The sequence below is a fragment of the Theobroma cacao genome, chromosome 3, assembly GCF_053813885.1.
Source record: "Theobroma cacao isolate CCN51 chromosome 3, ASM5381388v1, whole genome shotgun sequence".
Classification (NCBI taxonomy): domain Eukaryota; kingdom Viridiplantae; phylum Streptophyta; class Magnoliopsida; order Malvales; family Malvaceae; genus Theobroma; species Theobroma cacao.
In genome coordinates, this window is record NC_142641.1 from 8,616,179 (window position 1) to 8,639,647 (window position 23,469).

Consider the following 23,469-nt stretch of genomic DNA (forward strand, 5'->3'; position numbering starts at 1 on the left):
CCAAAAATATCTTGTCCTATCTGAGTTTTGTCCCAAGTAAATAAAAAAGTGAATCCTCGGTTTTATTGCACTTAGATTGAACAACTGTCATCAATTATTGCTAGGGGGGAAAATAGAGATTAGGACAATGGAAGTGAAATAATTGGAGTTTAGTAACATGGGATAAAATATTTATTAGAAAAGGAAATGTTAGTTTTTAAAATAGCTAAAAATGCAATCACAGTTAAAATTCAATCCTCGGATTTTTGTCTTTTTCAATTTAATCCTCACAACAACATGTAAATGCCACGATAATACGGTCTACAAACTACTAACATGATGAGTGAACGCTTAAATCCTTATATTCAAATGTACATATCAATAAATTAAATATAATGTACATATAAATATATATTTTAATGCAACATATTTATTATTATATAATAGGATATCAAAGTTATTAATTAATTCGGATGGACAACATAAGACTGCTCTTGGACAGGATTTTTAATGCAAAACTGGATGTCTAATTCGAATAATAAGCTTTGCTCTTGAGAGACACGTTTGAGTTTGCGGGATTAAGGAATGTACCTAATTATCCCCAATTCTAAGTATCATGTTAATGGGATTATTTTATTTACAATTCTATTACGTAATCATAAAATTTCAATGTTTAATTTAGCTTTGGAACTTGATAATAAAAATGTATACTTGTCAAAAAAAAATTACTAACTAACTCTGTCTATTTTAAATGAAGAAACAGATTCTATAATTACATATTAGTGTATCACCGTAATAAGATGTATAGCCTGTTAACTACCCCTATACAATTTAAGTGAAGGTATACATCCTATAATATATAAACAAATGTATCTGTCAAAACAATATATAGTATACATACTATTGTAATAAAATGGTACAAGTTATTAACTATAGCTTTATAGAATTCAAGTCTAGGATCCAATATTTACCAAACTTTTCATCTAAGGATTTAACTAATTATTTCTTTCAAATTAGGATGTAACCTTTTTTTTTTGCTTTATCCATTTAAAGAAAATTGATAACCCAAGTTAGTGATTATTGTGAATGACTTTGTGTTCGTAACTCTTAACAAAGATAAATTTGCATCCTTTAGTTTCATTAATGATATCTTTTAACTTTTGTTTCCATTTTGTTAAATAGGTAAAATCAAAAGGGTTGTTTCCTATTTTGAAAGAAATATTAGGTTAAATCTTAAAATAAAGAATTTGATAATAGTTAAATTCTAAAATATGAACATTGAATTTGTAGTGCACATATCATTGTAATAAAAATGTACATGTTATTAACTAATTTTATACCACGATAAAAGAATTACAAATGAATATTTTTCGTCAAAAAAATTTTATTGGATATTTTATGGAATTTTCACCAAAAAATGACAAAATATACTTTACAAAGTTTGTGATTTTGATCATTTCTATTAATATAAAACAAAAAATATAAGTTTGTTTTAAAAATATATTTATAAAATATAAAACAATATTAAATTATTTTAATAAAAAGATACAAATGAGCAAGTCGAACTAAATTGAGCTCAAACTTAACTTTTAAAATGAGAGGCCCATTCAAACCCGGACTAGGCCCGACAGATTGACACCTCTATTATTAATAATATTGTGCTAATAAATATTTTTACCCATTCCAGAAATTCTAATTAGTTTGCTTCTATTATCCTAAACACTATAATCCATCCTAGAACTAGTAAAATTTTGTAGAAGATTTTCGCTTTGCGCAGCGATTCTTTTTGTCGCCAGAAACCCACTTTTTCTAAATTCTAACGTTATCCTTTCAATCATAATGCGGCGTGGAACAATTTAAGATGCCTTGGTCGTTTCTTACTGTTGTTAATGGGAACAAATTCCGACTCCAATGCCAACGGCTTAAATTTCACCTGGTGTCCGAACTTTAGCCTTTCCCTCACAGCTCAAGGTATGTAAAATTCTTTGGCCTTTCTCTTCTCCAAATTGCTTGGTGATGATTAGTCTGTACAGATTGTAAAGAGTAGGATCGAGGAAGGATGATGCGTGAAGGAGAAAGGGGAAATAGAGGGAAGGAGTCGGAAGATGAAGAGTCGGAGGAGGCGAAGCTTAGGGAGGAGTCGAGAAAACCACTGTGGAAGAGGGTTTTGTCGCTGATGAGAAATGAGCAGCTGTCAAGCTGGAGTGGAGTTGGGAGAGACATTGTTAGTGGAAGCAGAGGGGCGTCTCCTCCTCATGGATTCATCATTCATCCTGATGACTGGTAATTTGTTTCTTACATTCAATGGAAGATAGTGTTACTGCGTTAGACATATATATGGAAATGATTGCAACACGCAACTAAACAAGGGGCCTACAATTTTTCAAAATTTAGAATTTTTTTAACAAATTTTAAAAAAATTTGATTTTATGTAACGCTAAAAAATAAAAAATAAAGTAAAAATGCTAACTATAAACGTATAAAAAAGAAAGTTTTTTAACTGTTCAATAAAATTCAAATAAATTTTTATTCTATGATTAAAATGATGATAAAAAAAATAAGTCTTCTACTATTTTAAAAAATTTAGATTAATTTCAATAGTTTATTTTATGTAATTAACTATTGATATTATACGAGCTCAAAAAAAATATTTATATTATATGAGATTAAAAATGCAAATTTACTTTGCTTACAAACTTACAGAACAATATATAATCTTTTTTTTTTTGAAAATTAGAACAATATATAATCAACCTGGTCAGGCTTTCATTCATTGCCAAGTCACGTAGGACTACGTAAGGTTTGGCTTGGATCGATTTTGTAAATAATTTATTGTTAATTTATATTATTTTGGCTTTTTAAAAATTGAATCAAAAATTCCAATTTAAATCAAAAAATTGAATCAAATACTCCAATTTTTAAAATTTAAAGATTTTTATTTTTCATATTATTTTTAAATATATTTACTTAAATTTACAAATATAATAAATTGATTTGGATACAAAGTTCTAATTTTTTTTTTAATTTCATTATGATACTATTTAGCCTTCAAGGGTGTAAAGCTTAAAGTTTTTTTTTTTTCTTTTTAAGTATACTACTACCTCGATCTCGTTTTGTTTGTCTTAACTTAACTTTCAAAAATTTAACAAAAAATATTGTTACGTTAATGTATGTTATATTAAAATTCTAAAGTTTTTTTTTTATAAAATTGATGTTTCATGATTTTTTATTCCTAAAAATAATAGTTTATAAAAAATAAATTTGAAATATAGAAAAAGTAGAAGGTATTAAAAAAATGAAAGCAGATATAGTTTTGAGATATCCAAAAAAAGATGGAGTAAATATGAAAATATATATTTAGCCATACAATTTTTAACAAATTTAAAAAAATAACAAAATATAAAAAATTAAAATATGTACATTTTTGAAAACTTAAAATTGTCCTGTATATTCTTATTTATTTCTTTTTCATCCGATCAGCACTTTAGCAATATTTTAAATTTTTTATCATCTTTAATTCATTCTTGATTTTAAAATCTTTTTCTTAACCTTAGAGTAGAATATAAATATATCTCTTAAAGTTTCTATAATATCATAAGTTCAAATATTTTATTCTTAATTATCAATTAAGATAATTTGTTTTTTTTTATTTGGGAGAAAAATGTTTCAAACTCAACTTTCTGAGATTTAAATAAATTTCTTTTCCACCAATATAAGTGATAACTTTACCTTTAAAATATATATATATATATATATAAGTGATAACTTTGTACTCTTTAACAATTTAAGGATAAATTTAAGTTTTAACAAACAAAAATAGTACTAAAAAATGTTATAAATCATATTGGAACAAAAATAGAAATAAATTCTGTCCACGAAGTCTTATCTTAATGACAAGGTGAAAGCTTTAGAACTAATAGCACATTTGATTTACGGAATAGATAAAAATGGAATAGAATAACTATTACATGGGAACAGAATGAGGTGAGAATAGAATAGAATATGTGTTACGTAGTTTGGTATAATGAATAGAATATGTCAAGAATAATTATTATGATTTATCGTAGTATTTGATTGGTAACAATAACTTTGGAATAAGAAAGGAATAGAAAATAAAAAGATAAAAATACCCTTAATTATATATGTGATTATTTTATTTTATTTTTAAATATTAATATTTTTTTTATAATCTAATCATTAATATTAAAAAATACTAATATTTTATTCATAATTTAAATGTTATTATGATTATTTATTTTTAAATTATTTTATTTTTAAACATTAATAATGTATAATTTATTTAAAAATATTAAAAATTGATAGTTTAAATATTAATATTTTATTTATACTTTAATCATTAATATTAAATGTTATTATGATTATTTATTTTATTTCAATTTATTTTTTAAATATTAATATTTTATATTTTATTTATAATATTAATAATTTATCATTTAAATATTAATATTTTATTTATAATTTAAATTTTATTATGATTATTTATTTTTATTTAATTTTATCTTTTAAATATTAATAATTTATATTTTTTAAATATTAATAATTGATTATTTAAGTATTAATATTTTATTTATAATTTAATCATTAATATTATAAAATACTACTATGTTATCTATAATTTAAATGTTATTACGATTATTTGTTTTTATTTTATTTTTTAAATATTAATAATTTATAATTGATTTAAAATATTAATAATTGGTAAGTTAATTTATAATTTAAATATTATTATGATGAAAATATTAATACTTTTAATTAATTTTTAAATTTAAAATATTTTATAATATATAATTAATAACTTAACCTTTTTATTATAATAAGATTTATTTTTCTCTATTTGTATTTTCATTTTTTGATTTAAATTTCACTTAATAATTTAAAAATTAATATTTTAAAATATTTAATTTTTTATTTATAATTTAAATATATTATTATTAAAATATAAAAATATTAATACTTTTTTAATTTTAATTAAAAATATTAATTTTATAAGTTTAAGTGTGTAATTTTAAAAACAAATAAGACATTTTAGTCCAAAACATTTGAATTTTATTTCCATGGTTGTGAAATAGCTAATATCACGGGGAAAATAATATTAGCTATTCCAAGCTTTTATCCAATTTTAAAGAATAGCCATTCTTTTTGGAATGGCTATTCTTTCCATACATGCAAACCAAATAAGGGGATAAAGTTTTATAAGGAATAGAGAGAGAATGGCTTAGCTATTCTCCCAACCAAAAGTGACCTAAAAGTGTCAAGTGTCCATTGATCGATTTGAGTCGAGTTTTATGAAGTTTTTTTTTTTAAAATTTAAATTTGATCTTGATCTGATTTGACTCATTTATTTATTTATATATATATTTATTTATTATATTAATATTTCAATAATTTTAAGTGTATCAAAAAATTAAAATTAAATAAAATTATAATATTTATTGATAAAATAATATAATTGAGCCAAGTTTAGACTTAATAGGCTATGCCCAATCTCGGCTCAAATCGAGTTTGGCCCACTAATTTGGACGAGTAGCTCAATCTTTGGACACCTTAGAGGTGTCCATGGGTCAAGTTCAAGCCCAGCCTCTGTTTTGAAAAACCAAAGTCACGCTCGAACCCGTTCCTGATATTTAATTATTATAATATTAAAAAATATATTTAAATTGATATTTTAATAATTTATAATATATTTTATTTAGAGTGAAAATGAAATGAAAACATATTATTTATAAGTATTATTTTGGTTTTGAAAGTAGAGATTCAATAACTTTTCTTTGGATGCGATAAATAGATGAGTTTGAATGGAATTATATTTTTTTTTTGGAAAAGAATGGAATTAGTTTAAATTCGAATCATTTTAGGTTTGCGTATAGATTAAAATGAAATTAATAATTAAATTTTATAATTTTAATGTTAAGTTCAATTTATTACGATTTTAAATTCAAATTCTTTTGAATATGATTGGTTTCAAATTCCAATCTTTTAAGATTTTGAAGGATTAAAATACGGTTGAATTTTCAGTTGAAATTTCTAGAAAGTTCATTTTGTCACGTGTTTCCTTCAGAGAAACACGAAAAAAAAAGCTGCCGCTGTTGAGTAACGAGCAGTGAGCATGAATGTCGTTTTCCAATAGTCTAACTCATGCAAAAGGCGAAAGAGCAAAAGCGAGGGGTTTGTGACTTTGCATTTGTATGGTTCGGTGGATGAAATGAAATTGAAATGATATGATGTTGAGAAAAGCAAGAGTGATTGACTAAAGGAGGGTGAAATGGAAACACAGGTGGTACGTGCTGTGGACGCATTTCATACTGGTATGGGCAATCTACTCCTCCTTTTTCACTCCTTTGGAATTCGGCTTCTTCAGAGGCCTTCCAGAGAACCTTTTCCTCTTGGACATCGCCGGCCAGATCGCCTTTCTCTTCGATATCGTCGTCCGCTTCTTTCTCGCCTATCGGGACACTCACTCCTATCGTATGGTCTACGATCGCAAGCTCATCGCCCTGAGGTCCCTCTCTCTCTCTTCGATATTCCCTCTTTGCTTCTGTTGCTTACCATTTATTCCTCTTTGCTACCAACTAAAACCATTCATTTTTTAAACTGCAGGTACTTAAAATCTCGTTTTATTGTTGATTTTCTTGGATGTTTGCCCTGGGATGCTATTTATAAGGTACCTATTTCTTCTTCCTTCTTCTTTCTCCATTTTTCTTGCATTTTTTCTTCTTTTTTGCATTTGTAAAAGTTGCTAAAAGAACATAAGTTACATGGTAAAAGCAAAGTTTTAATTGATTAGATATAAGGAATTCGTCATACTGTAACTACTTAGCCTTTGCATGTATGCGTATCTATATCTATGTAAAAGATGATCAGTTAAATTTTTTATGTTCATTGGTAAAAGCCTATGTATATTTATGTAAAAAATGATCAGTTATCTCAAGTCAGTTTACTCTGACCAGGTCTGTGGGAGAAAAGAGCCTATTAGATACATGCTATGGATTAGGCTAAGCCGGGCTCTGAGAGTGACGGAGTTTTTTGAGAAGTTGGAGAAAGACATACGGATCAATTACCTTTTCACGAGGATTGTGAAGCTTCTTGTTGTTGAATATTATTGCACCCATGCAGCTGGTTGCATCTTTTACTATCTTGCTACAACAGTGCCTCCCTCCAAGGAAGGCTATACATGGATAGGAAGTTTACAGATGGGTGAATATCATTTTTCAAATTTCAGAGAGATTGATATTTGGAAGCGTTATGTAGTATCTCTCTATTTTGCCGTTGTTACTATGGTAACTGTTGGTAGGTCCTTTCACTTTGTTTTTTTTCCATTAGGAGTTTGGGTGAATGGAGAAACTGTGATTGCTTGTGATAACTCTTTTGATTCCTGATTTTGTTAATCTTGCAGATGATTCAATTCAATATTCTTTCCCTATATTTTAAATGACCGTAACTCATTATTTATTGTTTTCTCAACATTATTTATTATCACCAGACAACTTGTGTATTCTGTGGTTAAAAACTCACCATTCCTAGTACATTGCATTCTTCAAACAATGGGCAAGTGAAATTGCAAAGTATCTATAGTTGGTGGAAACATATTGCATGTAATGATTTTTTTCCTTAGGAAATTGATGATCTTATAGCCACTTAATAGATTTTGATAGTGTCCGTACATGATAGTTGTGTTTATGCCCTTTGGTTAGATGAGATATATGGATTCTGTTTCGCTCTCTTTTGAAGAGAATTCTATGTACTTGAAAATTTATTGATATTGGTTTTTTACATACATATGTGTCAAAATGTTAATTAGTTGCGAGATCTTGTTTTTGGCACACTTTTAAGTATCTCATGTCTTATTTATACTATCCATAAATGGTCTTGTTAGTAACAAGCACTGTGTATTGGTTTCTGACATGATGATAAATGGTAGTGCTTCCTTGTTACTTTGGATGCTCTATTCTTGTTGGTGATCATGTCCTCTCTTCTGCAGGTTATGGAGACATACATGCTGTCAATGTCAGAGAAATGATATTTGTCATGATTTATGTTTCTTTGGACATGATTCTTGGTGCTTATCTGCTTGGTAACATGGCTGCATTGATAGTAAAAGGATCAAAGACTGAAAGGTTTCGGGATAAAATGACTGACCTTATCAAATACATGAATAGAAATAATCTTGAAAAGCAAATAAGTAAGGAGATTAAAGGCCACCTGAAGTTACAGTATGATCGCAGTTATACCGAGGCAACTGTTCTTCAAGATATTCCAGCTTCTATTCGCACCAAGGTAATTTTTAATCTGTAATCTTTCCTGGTTAAGAGACAGCTCAAATTCTACTATCTATTGCTAAAATGAAATTTCTGTATCTAGTAGTATATTTCTTTTTATGCTTATTCGTAACATTTTGCCTAGAAAAACTGCTCTTTAGAAACTAGCATGGCTTCAGAAACCGCTTTATGTTGTACATATACATGTAGATTTGCTTAGCTGAAATTTTTGTGGATTTCCAAAACATTTTTGTATAGTGAATAGTTGGGACAAGAATGTAGATTTGCCCATGCATCTTCTGGAGCTATCCCCATATCTATAAACATTGCTTTCATGGAGAGAAGCTAGTTAATTTGATTTGTAAGAATATATGGGAATATTGCAAAGACAAAGCAATTCTATGATCATAATTTATTAACATGTGAAGTATTAGCTTTAGTGTTTTTTACAAGAAACTTGTCTTCTGTTAAAGAAACCACAATTGTGATTGGTAATTGCACCTTTTGTGGTGCTGTTTGGTCCTTCAAAACAATCACATGAGTAAATGAAAAACCACCAAATTACTCACAATATTAGGCTTTGTTCAAAAAAGACAGACTGATTTAAATTCTTTTACATAATTATTTCAAACTTACACTGTTTGATGCTAGGTTCAACAGTTTAACTGTAACATCTATGTGGAACCAGCTAGTTGAAGCGTTTTTTCTTCCCTGCTCAGGAGTAATGATTACAGTAAATAGGGCAGGTTTATCATCTTTGAATGGAATCCAGCTCATGTTGCCCGGATTCCTTTTCCCCCTTGGCTTGAATCTGTTGCCCTCATTTGGCCCTCTGTAGTATTTGTATGGCCCAATGAAATTCTTTGACTTGTACTTATTATATTGATTGTCATTGTGATGTTAAATTTGCTAAAATGTTAAGGGATGAATAAGTCAGGAAGGGATGAATACTTTGAAAACTCAGAAGAGGTTCAGGGATGAATATGGTAACCATTGCTGCTAGAGAATAGTTGAACTGAATATATAAAAAACTGATAATGAAATTAATCTGTATAGCAGTTTTAAATGCTGGATTTGTTCATTTTGCATCTATTAACTGTTATGTCACTATTTTTCTTGGAAACTCATGTTTATGGTTGGTTTTATTTTCAAAATTCCAACTTTGCTGATGCCTAGTGGTGCTGGATTTATGCTCATACTATATAACCAGTTATTTCCTTTAACAGATCTCTCAGAAATTATATGAGCCATTCATCAAAGAAGTTTCTCTTTTCAAGGGATGCTCAACGGGATTCATTAAGCTTATTGTAAGCCATTTTTTTGCATATCTAAAATAGCTTTTCATTAGTGTAAGTGCAAATGGTTTTCATTTTACATTTTATCCTCAATAGGTTACTTTATTGTCATGGAATTTATCAATATCTTTGATCAGTCATGGATTAGGTCAACTCAACTACTCTTAGTTCTCCCAATTGCCTGGGGGCCTCTTTCTATTTCAGAGAACTACCTTTCTTTCAGATTAATGTTTTGAAAAATGCATTCTTCAAAGAATAATTTCAGCTATGTCAGTTGTGTGGTCAATTATACTTTGTAATGCATCAATTTGGAGCATATTTATAGGCTTTGGTTACTACAACTCTTACTCCAACATACTAGCTCTCTATTCATCTCATGCTCAATGTTTTGTTGTGTCATATGGCAAAAGATTAAGGAGAAAAGGTGAAGCATTTTGAACAAAAATTAAGGGCAGTCATTGAAATGAAATTGTTGTGGTGAATGGATTGGTGATTCATCTTTGCATTCTCTGTTAGCTTACAAGTTGATGAGCAAGTATTACTATCTAAATAGCAATGGTTATTGTAGATACACGAGGCAGTTTTTGCAATAGTGGCACTATATATGGATCTTGGCACAACCACAGTAAAACTTCAGAAAGTAAAGAAAGGTGAAAGATTAAAAAGAGGAATTTTTTTTTTCTATATTCTCAATGGATTATATTCTTTATCTTCTAAATTGATATTGGATGTTGAGACAATAAAAAGAGAAAAATTCAGTTGTTTTGTATCTTCATTTTCCTTTTCTTTTCTTTTTTTGAATGGCAATTTCTTGTTTTTTTTCCTCCTTTTTGTTTTCCTTATGACTTTCTTCTCTTTCTTAGTTTCGAATTCAACACAGCAGATATATAGAACAACAATTAGATGCAATGGTTAACCAAGGTTAGTTATTGCACTGAACCATGGTGACAGAAAATTTACTTCTAGGCTCAAAAATATGATTAATGATGCAGTGAGGGGTTGGGAGCTTTGTTGTTTAAGCTTAGTATTCAGATTGGCAAACTTAGGGCCTTGGTGAGACTGATAAGGGAGATTTCTTCATGAACAAAAAATCATGGAGATTTACATGGAGTAACTCTTTAAGTTAAAAGAATGTCATGGAGAGGACAAGGATGCTTAGAAGCAGGCAGGAAAGCTGAGTTGTTAAAGACCATGCAATTATTTTCTCGGAATGTTAAATGAGTGCATGTAGAGGTGCATTTTTTAGAGTACTTAGAGTTCATTCAAAACTGCTTGTCAGTAGCTATATCTTGAGTGACGTGTGGTAAAAAAATGGAATCTGATTACATGGGTGGGTCAAACTAAACTAAGCTTGTCATCAAGAGAAACAAGGCTATCAACAATAAAGGTTGAAAAAAAAATCTGGAGCAAAGGGTCTTTACCTGATTATGGCTTCGTTTAGGGGATTAGAATAAAGGTCTTACCTTTTAGCACTGCTATATAAACATCATGTGTTTTTCTTTTTCTTTTTTTTTGGATGGAAGTGCATGGGGGAAGAGGAATTTGAACCTTAGACCTTATTTCTCCTAAGGAGAGGTAACAACCACTCAGTCAAGTTCTGGTTGCTTTCTGAATCCCATGAGTTGAGCCTGTGCTCTTGCCAAATCTCCCAAGACCTTTGGCATTGACCAGATTCAGTGTGAAAAGCACAGGGTGGTACGATGGAATGTGACATGAAAACTACTTTTGAGTGCTTTGAGACTACTCAGTGAAAGAAAAAAACAAAGGAAGAGAAAACACTGAATAGGTTGCAATGGTGACGAAGGGTTGGTTTGCTAGGAGTTAAAGGTGACATTTAAATTGTGGTATTGACTACAATGAGTTAGCTATTAAATGAGTTTGGAAATTTAAAAGCAGGGGAATATGTAGTAGCATGACAATTGTACTTCTAAAGAAATGGTTTTCTTCATCTGAATAGTCAATTATCCATAATATCTTTAACACTAGTGAGACTTGTGATGCAAAGTTGAACTTAAATCTAATTACAACTCTAGATGGACGATTGGGGTAACATTTAGTCAGTGTAGCATGAAGAACATGATTGTCAAGTTATAACATCTTGATGGACCTACCCTTAAATTTATCATTATAATATTTATAGAACATTGGTTTGAATGATACTTTAGAGTTTGTATAAGGGTTAATTACATGTTTGGTACTCGAACTATAGTGTAATTGTCGATTTGATAGCTGAAGTGTTAAAATTCGCAATTAGGTACTGGAACTTTACTCCCCTTAAGCAGTTTGCACTTTTGAGTAACGGTGTTTGGAAAAGAACATATATCTTATTTAAATATTTTTTCCACTAAAATTCTTTTCAAAACATAATTGGAGACTCTTTTTTTTTTTCCATGTCACCCATTTGACTAATACTGTTAGTCAAAGGTGCATAATGCTTAACTGAAGTAAAGTTTGAATGCCAAATTGTGAATTTTTAAACTATAGATATCAAATCAATAATTTCACTACAGCTTGGATACAAATGTGTGATTAACCCTTTCTTTAAATTGCCCTACGCTAAGTATTCTTGACTTGTCTCAATATACCTTTTGTTTAAGTTGAATATCAGTTCAATGCAGAATGGAGCTTCTTGTTCCCTATGTTGTATGAGATGAGTGACTTCAACTATGTGCGTTGAACATTTTGTTATTTTTAATATGCTATTCTATTTCTTTGTTTCTCTTGTAATATTAGAACTCCATGATGTTTCAAACTCTAAAATCACACCAAGATTTTGGCTTCATAGCAGATTTTGTAAAGAACCTTCCATTCCTTGTGATTTGTCAGGCAAATAAAGTCCATGAGGAGTTTTTCCTTCCAGGGGAAGTGATTATTGAACAGGGAAATGTGGTCGACCAACTCTATATTGTTTGTCACGGAAAACTGGTAAGATTTTCTTTGACCAACTCTATGTTGCTGTCTTTAGTTATGTTTTGAAAAGCATGTGTATCTTAGGGTCTGTTTGTTTTGCAGCAAAATATTTTCTGGAAAACGTTTTCAGGACTTACATTTGTTTGGAAGATGGAAAATTAATTCTGGATGTAAAATATCTTACGAGTCAACAAGGTTAACCATAGAAACTGTCTTACGGCCTTGGAAGACGAAAAATTAATTCTAGATGTAAAATATTTTATGAGTCAACAAGCTTAACCACAGAAATTGTCTTATGCCTTTCAAGGGTGTAAGACATTTTCCAGATAACAACAAAAATACTTTTATACTAAAGTTTATAAGTACAAGTTTGATGAATATTAGTATTTAACTTCAAATATTAAAAAAATAAAAATATTAATATTTAATTTTAAAAAAATTAATTTAAAATATTAATACTTATATTATAAAACACTATTAAAATTAAAAAAATATTTTTTTAATGAAACCATTCAATACAATTAAATTTAATTTTTTATAAATGGAATAATTCTTACTAATAACTATAATAAAAAATATTTCAATGATGATCATTTGATGAATACACACTTATAATAGGTTTAAATCTTACTAATAATTATAATAAAAAATATTTCAATGATCGTCATTTAATGAATACATATTTATAAGTATAAGTTTTGGATGTTTTACACAATTGATGAATATTTATATTTTTATAGTTTTGATAAAAAAGTGATAAGATGGAAAATTTTTTGAAAATTAGAGTTTATTTTCATCACAGATATGTGGTTAAATGCTTTGGGAAATATCATTATTGATTTTGTCCATTTTCATTTTTATTCTTAAATTTGATCCCAAATTAGTGAAAATTAAATATCAATATTGTTTTGTAATCAACTCTTATTTATTATTTTAACACCTAAGTAACTCCACCGTGATGGAAAATATTTTTTATAAAATGATTCAAATAACAGAATGTTTTCGATAGCTTATCCAAACAACAGAAACATTAAATTTTTCTGTAAAATATTTCACACAGAAAAAATTTTCCTCTAGCAAGCCATATTCCGGTTACCAAACGGACCCCCATTTAAATATTTGCTATATAGTTGTTTAGTATCGCAATAACTATCTACTGAACAAATTTTTAGTGGATCTTGAATCAGCTCCCTTTTTGCCTGTTATGAGTCAAAGTGATTATTTCCATCCTCTACGGCAATTTTAAAGATTTTGCAAATGAATTTCTTTATGCCTGTAATTTCAGTCACTTAACGCAAGCTTTCTACAACTTATCTATCAAACATACATACCCATATGCTTGCACAGATCATAGATGCATACAACTGGCTTCTTGCTGGGTTAGGGGTTATTTATTTTTTTTTTTTCAGCTAGAAGCTGCCTAGGTTCAGTTGTGCGCACGCACACACACACACACATATGCAAATCTGAATGTAGCTCAGCTTCTGGCCAATATGAAAATATATATGCATGTGTGTGTGTGTGTGTGTCTGTATTGTATGTAAGTATGTATATATTTCACTTTAAATTTTTTGTTATTTGTGTTTGAATATGTCACATTAGTTCATTTATACAAGTGATTCTTTCTTACAATTTAATACAACTTTTTTAAAGATGAAGACTATATTGCCAAATACGACAAGTTCTCCATATTGACCAATATGTTTCTAATGAAGGTGTTTAAGTAACATTTATGTTTAAAATAAAATCAGAAGTCAAAACACTGCAGAGGAGCTGGTGTGTAGGTTCTAAGGCCATGGAATAGAAACATTTATTTGTTATTGAATATTGTTGCCAGTAAAACCGAACATCCTTTATTAAATTAATACAAGTACTTTATGTAGCAGAAAAATTGTATTCCCTCTGTCCTAATTTGTTTGTTCTATTAGCTTTTTTGGTCAAATTAACTCATTTTAAACCAGTTTACCATCCCAAGCATTTGATACCCATGCTTTTCAGCAAGTCACAAAATAACAGAATTAACAGTTATAAACTGCATACCAAGTTTATTTAAAAAATATATAGAAGAAAGCATGTTTTGTTATATTCTAATGTTAGATGTCATGAGTGGCAATAGAAAATGTTTTTGCAAGAAAATAGTTATTTGCTATTTATTTGTTATAAAAGTTTTCTCATAAATTTTTGGCACACTTTTAAGTCCCCCATGTTTATTTTTTTCTGGTATCATTTGAATAAAGTTGATATAGGTTCATCAGTTATAATAAACCTTCCAGTCCCAAGCATGGTCAGAGAAAAATTCTTAGTTTGCCTGGAATGTTATAGATTACACCAATCATAGGATATGGGCTGAACTCTTCAAAAGCAAACAAAATCCAAAAACTGTTTAAGAACAAAGAAATAGATGACACTGTTTCTAGAACATTGACTGTGAGAGGGAAGCTCTGTTGAGGAACAGTGTGAGGGATTTGTTTTAGATATATAGTACTCATACACACACATACACATTCAAAATTAATGTTCAAAGATTATTTTGTTTGAGGAGAAAAATCAAGTAGTTACAAAAATTTTGGGACAAAGGGAGTAATAGGAATAAAAGTTGAATTTCTGCAAGGACTGCCTGTAAAACCCCAAGGTTAAACCCTTTCAATTAGAACCTGGATGTCAGATTATGTTACCTTGTAAAAAAAGTTTTAACGCTCATAATCACCCCTACCCCTAATTATCTCTTCCCAGTCTTTTTCCCTCTCTGGAAACCTACATTGAGCTCAATTTTCATCAACTAAACTTCCTAAACCAAAAATTTCTATCCTGACTGTTTTCATCTTACACTCTCAAAGAAAATGCTAGAAGATCAGCCTTATTGTTTTGGCTCTTAATTGAATTGATGCTAGTCATTAATATCTTGAAGCTAAGATTAGGTAGGAACCATCAAATATTTCCTAACAAATGGAATGACACGGCTAAAGTTGGGGATCCCATCAAAGTACGTCTTGATTTTTGTGTCAAAGTGAATGGTCTCACATTTCAGTTACTTTGAATGATCCCCCCCCCCCCCCCCCCCCTCTCCCCCAATATTCAAGATATTCATGTTCCTCAAAATTTGTTTGTAGACCTATTATTCTCGCATCTCCTCCTTCCTCGTTAAAAGGGAAAATTTTGTTTGTTCCCAATAATGTGTTCTTGCAAACTTTTTTTTTCTTTTACTTTTTTTTAAAAAAATTTTCAGTTTTGCTTGCCTTCTTGCCTCTACACTTTCTTCAAGGGAGAGAGATTTAGAGCTTTTAATGAGACCAAAAGGTTTTTGGAAGGGGAAGTAAGGGCATTGCAATTGTTTATAAAAGTAAAAAATGGATATGATGTGGCATGCTTTAATTGGGAGGTTTAGACAGGGGGTTTTATAGATAGGTCCTGATAGAAGTTAAACTCTAAGAATAACTCCTTGCCCCTAAAATAAGTTCAGTCTCACTAGGCTAGAATATACTTGCAAAAAGGACCAAAAAGTACATAAAATCCGAAAAGTAAAAACCTGCTAGATATTGTGTTAATGGTGCTATGCTACAATATCTTGATATGATGTCTAAAGAGTCCTTTTGTCTCTTGGTACCTTAATAGGAGGTTCCTCGTGATGTCTATGCAAGTTTTGTACCTTTTTCTTGAGTTGCTCCATCATTCCTGGCATCTTCAATATCTCTTAGAGTTGATTCATCCAAGAAACTCTTGCTGTTATTGCTGTGAACACAAAATTGTTTGGCACCAATACCAAATTTTATAGAAGCAACGAATCTAGATGAATAAAGAACGAAGAGATACAATGATTGATTACGTAGCTAAGGGACTGATCTAGCTAATATATAAGTCCAGGGAACAGAAAGCTTAAGCCTTTCTTGGAAACTATTATTATTGTCAATAAAACTAAAGCATGATTACTTTTTATATAGGATAAAACCCCTTATTGAAGCACAATCGATATAAGTTTAATCGAAGTTGCCCAAAATATCATGACGAAAAGAACCCAAAAACACATAATAACACTTAGCTACTATTACGGGAATAGTACTTTTTTGTTCAATTTTTGTTTTTTTAAATGCACCTCGGCATTATATTGGGAAGAGGTAAATTCCAGGATAAATAATGGAAGTGTGAAATTTAAATCTATATCTAAGAAGATTGAAATCTGCTAATAAAATTCCATTTGAAGAAAACAGCACAATAAATTTTATGTACAATAAATTATACTGAAAATATTGTTTTTTATTAGGTTAACAGTACTTAGACCAAGCCATTTTAGAATTTTCAATTAAATAATATTTCTAAATTTTAAGATGACTTGGTTACTACTTCAGGCACAATAAATGTTGGAGATATAGTTGATATTTAGAATTAGTTCATACCACAATTTCAATGGGCTTTATGTTTTACATTTGGAGGTGTACTCTTTAAGTTTTAATTTTGTAAGCATATATAGTTGACAGCATGAAAATATGCACAGGTGGAAGTAGGAAGAGGAAAAAATGATGAAACAGGGGAGTTCATTGCTGATCTCCAAACCTTTAGCTCTTTTGGTGAACTTTCTTTCCTTTGCAACACTCCTCAGCCTTACACAATTCGAGTTCGTGAATTATGTAGGGTGCTACGACTTGATAAACAATCATTTATGGAGATCGTTGAGATAAACTTTTCTGATGGACGGATTATCTTGAACAACCTTCTTGAGGTAAATTAACGCAAAGAATATTGTTCTCCTTCTTTGCCACATCTTTTTGGAACATCATTTCCTTATATTGGTCCATCATTATGATTTTATTGGTCTAATTATCATCTCTATTCACTGCAAAAACTTTCAAGTGTCTTTTTCTAGCCAAGAAATGTGAAACCAGTGAATTACCAAGTTTCATTGTAACAAATCTTTTGATTTTCAGGGAAAAGATTCCAACATGCAGAATGAAATATTAGAGTCGGATGTTACCCTTTATATTGGAAAGCTTGAATCTGAGCTAGCTGCGAGGTTGAATTGTGCTGCCTACAATGGAGATTTATATCGATTGAAACGTCTGATTGGAGCTGGAGCGGATCCAAATAAGACAGACTATGATGGAAGATCACCTTTGGTATGATTTCTTGTCAGCTAAGTTTGCCTTAAATTTTTTAGAACCATTCAACTCTGTTCTTTGAAATGTTACTGCTCTATGCTCTTTACTTATCTTACAGTATAAATCTGTTTTTAGAAAAATATATTAAGGTGACTTCAAATTATGGCAAATTGTAAGAAAGGAGAACTATTTCGGTAAGGAAAAAAATTGCATCAATCCATTTGAAACTGAGTGTCACAACAAGAATGTGAAAGACTGTTTCTGTGTTATGACTCTCCATGGTAACATTTTCCCTCACTGAAACCTGCAAGATATAAAAAGGAAGAAGAAAGGGCCACCTCACAAGAAATGACGAAATAGCAGAACAAAAGTTTTCTAGATAATTTCTTTAGTAATGAGGATGCGTAGGAAGCTCCTGTAGAGATATACATGGTTATGCAGGTAACAACTCCAAAGAATTTGTTCTTAGATGATTTGAGTTAGTCACGCAGAAAATGGTGAATGAAAGCAATGACACTACAGCTTTGAGATGCTACGTGAATCTTAGCCTCAGAAAAAAACCATAAAGTAACTCACAAGATTATCGCCAAGCGAGCTGTATTTTATTCTTATTGTTATACAGGTTTTGATCCATTTTACACAGTGATTGGTGGTTGAATGTTATCTAATGGGAGAGGTGAACCATTTTAGCAAATATACTTATAGAAATTATGGGGTTGAGTATTTAATGTTAAAATTAGGGAAAGAAATGTGGATGTTCATCTCTAAATCTAGAACTATGCGATATTCCATCATCCTTATTTTCTGTAAACTAATGTGTCAACCCATACCTTAAAGTGGTAGGAGTTTGTGTTTATAAGCTACTATTTATATAATAATTCAAATTCATAAACTGCATATAATTGACGAAGGAGTCTTCAAGTATTAGATAGTGTTGTGTATTGAAGTTAGAGCACGCCCAGCATTTCAAATAAATGATGATAGGGATACATTATTACCTTTGATGTTTAATATTTGTTCTAGAGCTATTATCCTAGGTTCTACTGTATAGGTATTATAAAATCATTATCTCATGCACATTGTGAAATTACATCTGATCAGTTTCGGCACCATTGGTGGTAAAATTGGAGATTTATTTATTTTGCCCTTTATGTACTAGGATTTAGATTGTGGGAAGGGATAGTGGACTTATTACTCTAGACTTAGTACTGAACCAAGTATCTTACTCTTGAAGTGAGTTTGGCTTCTTTACAGTTAACTTCCTATATTCCCCCTACCCTCTTCCCAAGCCCTCTTTTTGTGGTCTTGGGATGCATTTAACACAGCAAGACATCAAGAAACGACTGTATATCTGTTTCTTTCTGTACTGATGGCAATATTGCTGATGTTATAGGCAATCTTGTTTTTGGGAGCATTACACATTCTCAGTAGCCTTTCGTTTTCCTTTGAATTTTAACACTGTAGCAGATGAATCTAAGCTTTTTGTATCTGATACCCTGAAGGCAGTTCAACTTTCAAGAATGCTACATTTAAAGCAGTCTTCTATCTGTTGACTACATAGCTCTAATCCCAAGTAAGAATCAAGTTTGTACTAATTTTTGCTAATAAACAAGTAATTGACATCCCAAGGAGAGACATATTAATTGTGGATAACATGAGTTGCAAGAGGAAACAAACTGGAAAACATCATTTCCTATATGATCCATGCAGTAAGAGTGGTCCAATATTTGTACTTCGTAGAGTAGGACTGAAGCAAAAATTAAAAGAAAAAAAACACACAAAAAAACAAAACAAAAAAAGAAAAAACGCATTTGAGTGTATTGAGTGGAAACAAATAAAATTTTAGTAGATGACTATCAGTCTAGTCATGTTCAATGATATTAAACTGGTTGATTCTTCAAGTTTGCACTAGATGTGTATATGGAAATGCAAGTACTGTGAGATGGAAAATTCTCTGTATCATATCAATTTACACTCTAATGGAACTTGTGATTATGACAGACATGCTGGCCCTTCCTTTAACCCTGCTTAACATAGAGGGCCTATAATAGTGCTAGGTCCATCTTTCGGTTTTGACGCTCTTTAAGTTTATCAATTTTGTTTATTTGAGTTTGAGGCTTTGGCAGTGGCCAGATAAGCTGGAGCTCAGTTAAAATTTAATATTGGATCACAAGATCAACAAGCTGAGCTGTCCGGAGCCCAAGCACACATACAAGACTCAAAAGAGAGCTATGTTGAGGCTCATGCTTAATAGAAAATTTGTTCATCAACCTTCAAGAAAGAAAAATCATCTCAGCTAGTTTGTTTACAATCCTAGTTGCCTTAACATTTAGGAGAAATATATTTTGTTAGGTGTGCGCTTTATTTATTGGCTTGTGCACTTTCTGGTGGACTAAAAAACGACTTTTGCAACTTATATGACAAAGTTTAACATGTTAGTGTTATTTGACTAGCAATTTATTAGTATTCAGGTTATTTTACATCTTCTCTCTCTCTTTTTTTTCTTTTTGTTTTCATATGATAGATATGAACCTTCTTTTAATGCAGTCTTAAGTGTCTCCTTCTTTTACAGCATATAGCTGCCTCCAAAGGATATGAAGATATTACTTCTTTTCTTATTGAACAGAATGTAGACATTAACATTTCGGGTAAGTTTCTTACTTGATATGTCTCTGTTAATTACCTCATGAATTATGCACATATTTTCTGACTGGATATTGCCTCCAGAGAAATGTACTAATACAGTTTGTTTAATCTTAATCAGATAAGTTTGGGAATACTCCCTTGCTTGAATCCATCAAGCATGGGCATGACCAAGTTGCTTCTTTACTTGTTAATGCGGGAGCATTACTTGCAATGGATGATGCTGGTGGTTTTCTTTGTATGACTGTTGCAAGAAGGGATTTGGATTTGCTAAAACGTGTTTTGGCTGGTGGCATTGATCCAAATGCCAAAAGTTATGATTACCGAACACCACTTCATGTTGCTGCCTCAGAAGGGCTATATTTAGCAGCCAAAATGCTTATTGAAGCAGGAGCTAGCGTTTTCTCAAAAGACAGGTATAATCTGAAAACTAATCTGGTCTTTCAAGAACCAAAAGAGGTTCCATTTCTTCATTTGTTCTTAGCATTTTATGATCAATTTTTATTGAGAAAACTTGTCTCTCCAGGGTTCATATTCGTAATATTTTTATAATTTGACCCTATTCTTAAACCTCCTGCAACGTTTCTCAGTTTCCTGAACTTGGGATATAGGTGTAAAAGAGATAACTAGAGCCGGCAAAGCTGACATGAATGAAAAACTGGCTTCAACCTAAACTTGACCCAATCCCATTTGACAAAAAAGTCAATAACCTGAACTCAGGAACTACTTGAACCCAAAACAACTTGAACCTGAATTGACCAAGCCTGAAATGAACCTAACCTGAAATGATCTGAATTCAAATAATCCGTCCAAGTCCAATTTGATTTGACTTCAAAAAAAGTCAACAACTTGAACCTAAAAATAACCTCAGTGTCAAACATGAATTACCCAAATCTAAAATCACCCAAGCTCGATATGACCCGATCCAAAGTGACCTGATCCAAACCTAACCCGACCTGCTCAATTGCCACGTCTAGAGATAACCCAATAAATTAGACACGATTAATTTTAGAAGAATGTTGCTTTAGTTGAACACATTTTTTTTTGTTCATAGTCGATGCTGGGTTTTGGAACTTGTGATGGTTCACACTTTAGAACTCTTGATGTTGTTAAAACAAATTCAACAATCCAAAAAATTGAATGAGCCTTTAGCAATTCACTGCTCAAAACTCTTAAATTTGTTAATTGTCAATAACAAAAGGCCAATGTTTATCCCAAAATTAAGATAAAAAATGTCAATAGAAGATTCATAGTTGTGTGCTAATGCGGTTTAATAGTTGCTATTTTATACATGTGCTTTGATCTCTCCCTTTCTGCCACAGAATTTTTCAAAAGTTGTAACCTTTGTTAAGCCCTCTCCTGTTAATAGATGGGGAAATACTCCACTTGAAGAAGCCCGTATAGCTGGAAATAGGAATTTGATTGGGTTGCTGGAAGCTGCAAGAGCTTCTCAGATGACTGAGTTCTCTGATTGTCTTCGACAAATTCAAGGTACAACTTAAACTATATTTGTTGTATAGCTTGTTGAAAGAATCTATTCTCGTCCTCGAGTTTTAAGAAATATTCACTTCCCATGGAAGTTCATTCTCTTAGATTTAAGTTTTAGCCAATTTGTATACCATCTCAACACCTTTTTTCTCATTTAGCCAGGAAATTAATCTTTATAACTAATTTGGAATCCTAGAGTATTCTTTGAATAGTTGTTTACTCTCTCATCTATACTGTTCTAGGAACAGTAACTCATTTTTTAATTCTTAAATACGTCCGTTTTCGGACAGATTTTTTCTCTCCCTTTCTCTGTTTTTGTCATGCATTGGTTTTCATGGGCCATCTTTTTTCATTTACTTTGTTGCAATTGAATTGTGAATGGCATTTTCGGTTTTTCATTCAATTCTTTACCTTGATTATAAGTTAGATATGAGAGTTGTCTATTATGCAGTCTGCATGCTTCCTAATGTGAAAAAATGGAATATGTGGTTAATCTTTTTCCACGTATTGGGTTATCTTCCCAATCAAACAATAAGGTGAATTCGAGTTTGTTTCTGGTATCTTTCCTATTTTGTTTATTGGTATAGCTTTTTCCTTTGAGTCTTTCTTTACTTTTTTTTTTTTTTGGTTGGAAGAACTATTTTAGTTGTTCTATCAGTGAATGAGATGTAAGGTTGAAAGCTATGTATTCGATGATTTAGGAAAAAGAAAAGGAAACAAAAGGGAAAACAAGTTAAGGGTAAAACACCTACAGGAAAGAAGAAAATGATTAGCAAAATAAGGCTACATAATTCTTTGGATATAGCTTATATATATGCAGTTGTATGTAATGGTGAAAATACTAGCATATATGAAGTCGTGTGTGATGGTGAAAACATCTATCTTTTTTCCACTAATAACATTGAATTTGCATATGTAAGATACACAAATAACATATTTTTCATTAAAATAGAATTTTGCCAAAATAGAATATATTTCACAAACTTATATCTTACTGGCTAAAAACAACTTCAATAAATGTTATTTTTCTATATGATAAATCATAATTTAATAAAATTAATATTGTAATATAACATTGTTAATGTCTTTCAAAAATTTTAAAATACATGCTTCACTTATCCTTTTACCTTTAATATCCGCTGCAACATGTGGGTAACAAAAGCCTTGTAATTCCTCACAAATGAAACAGTCCCACTCGCTCCTTCCTAGCTTGCATTTCTTCCCTTTCCGCATCAAGCAATCAAGTAATGCGTTGGTAGCCTGATAGATGTATTTTACATCAGTCGTTTAGAAGCATTCTCTCTGAAGTCTATTAGTTATGATAATTAGATTTGATGATCAAGTGAGGGATGGATGTCAAGCATATGATCTTTGTAGATGTGATTTATAGATGGGGTTAATTGTTTGAAAAGCTTTCAGCAATGATAATAACAAATATATTGCCAACGACAGGCAAGATGCGGAAGAAGAAATGCACGGTTTACCCCTGTCACCCATGGCATCAAGAGGAGAGAAGACAGGGAGTTGTCTTATGGGTGCCGGAAAGCATGGAAGAACTAATCAAGGCGGCCAAGGAGCAGTTAGAATGCTCTCATGGTTGCTGTATTTTGTCTGAGGATGGTGGTAAAATTCTTGACGCCAATATGATTAGTAATGATCAAAAGCTATATTTGGTTGATTAGTGATAGGAAAATTTACAATATAATTCTTGAATAACTTGTTATGCACTGTCTCCGATATTTATGTACGAGTGCTAATGACAAATATATTGCCTTAGTCTTCAGTTTC

At 30.7% G+C, this 23,469-nt stretch overlaps 1 protein-coding gene across 3 annotated transcripts; it reads left to right on the forward strand.

The window, feature by feature from the left end:
- Window positions 1–1,654: 1,654 nt before the first annotated feature.
- Window positions 1,655–23,469, forward strand: LOC18604419 (potassium channel SKOR-like). Of its 3 annotated transcripts, none has more exons than XM_088804788.1 (14): window positions 1,655–1,950; window positions 2,013–2,262; window positions 6,275–6,499; window positions 6,598–6,661; window positions 6,948–7,287; window positions 7,979–8,274; window positions 9,482–9,562; window positions 12,377–12,475; window positions 16,950–17,174; window positions 17,380–17,568; window positions 20,123–20,198; window positions 20,315–20,609; window positions 21,563–21,684; window positions 23,134–23,469. In XM_088804788.1, exons 2-14 carry the CDS (start codon window positions 2,039–2,041, stop codon window positions 23,361–23,363), a joined length of 2,466 nt encoding a protein of 821 aa, XP_088660914.1. In that variant the 5' UTR covers window positions 1,655–1,950; window positions 2,013–2,038; the 3' UTR covers window positions 23,364–23,469. The 3 variants fall into 3 exon arrangements, with proteins under 3 accessions (XP_088660914.1, XP_007036946.2, XP_017973988.2); XM_007036884.3 differs by having other exon boundaries at window positions 2,022–2,262; XM_018118499.2 differs by having other exon boundaries at window positions 2,027–2,262.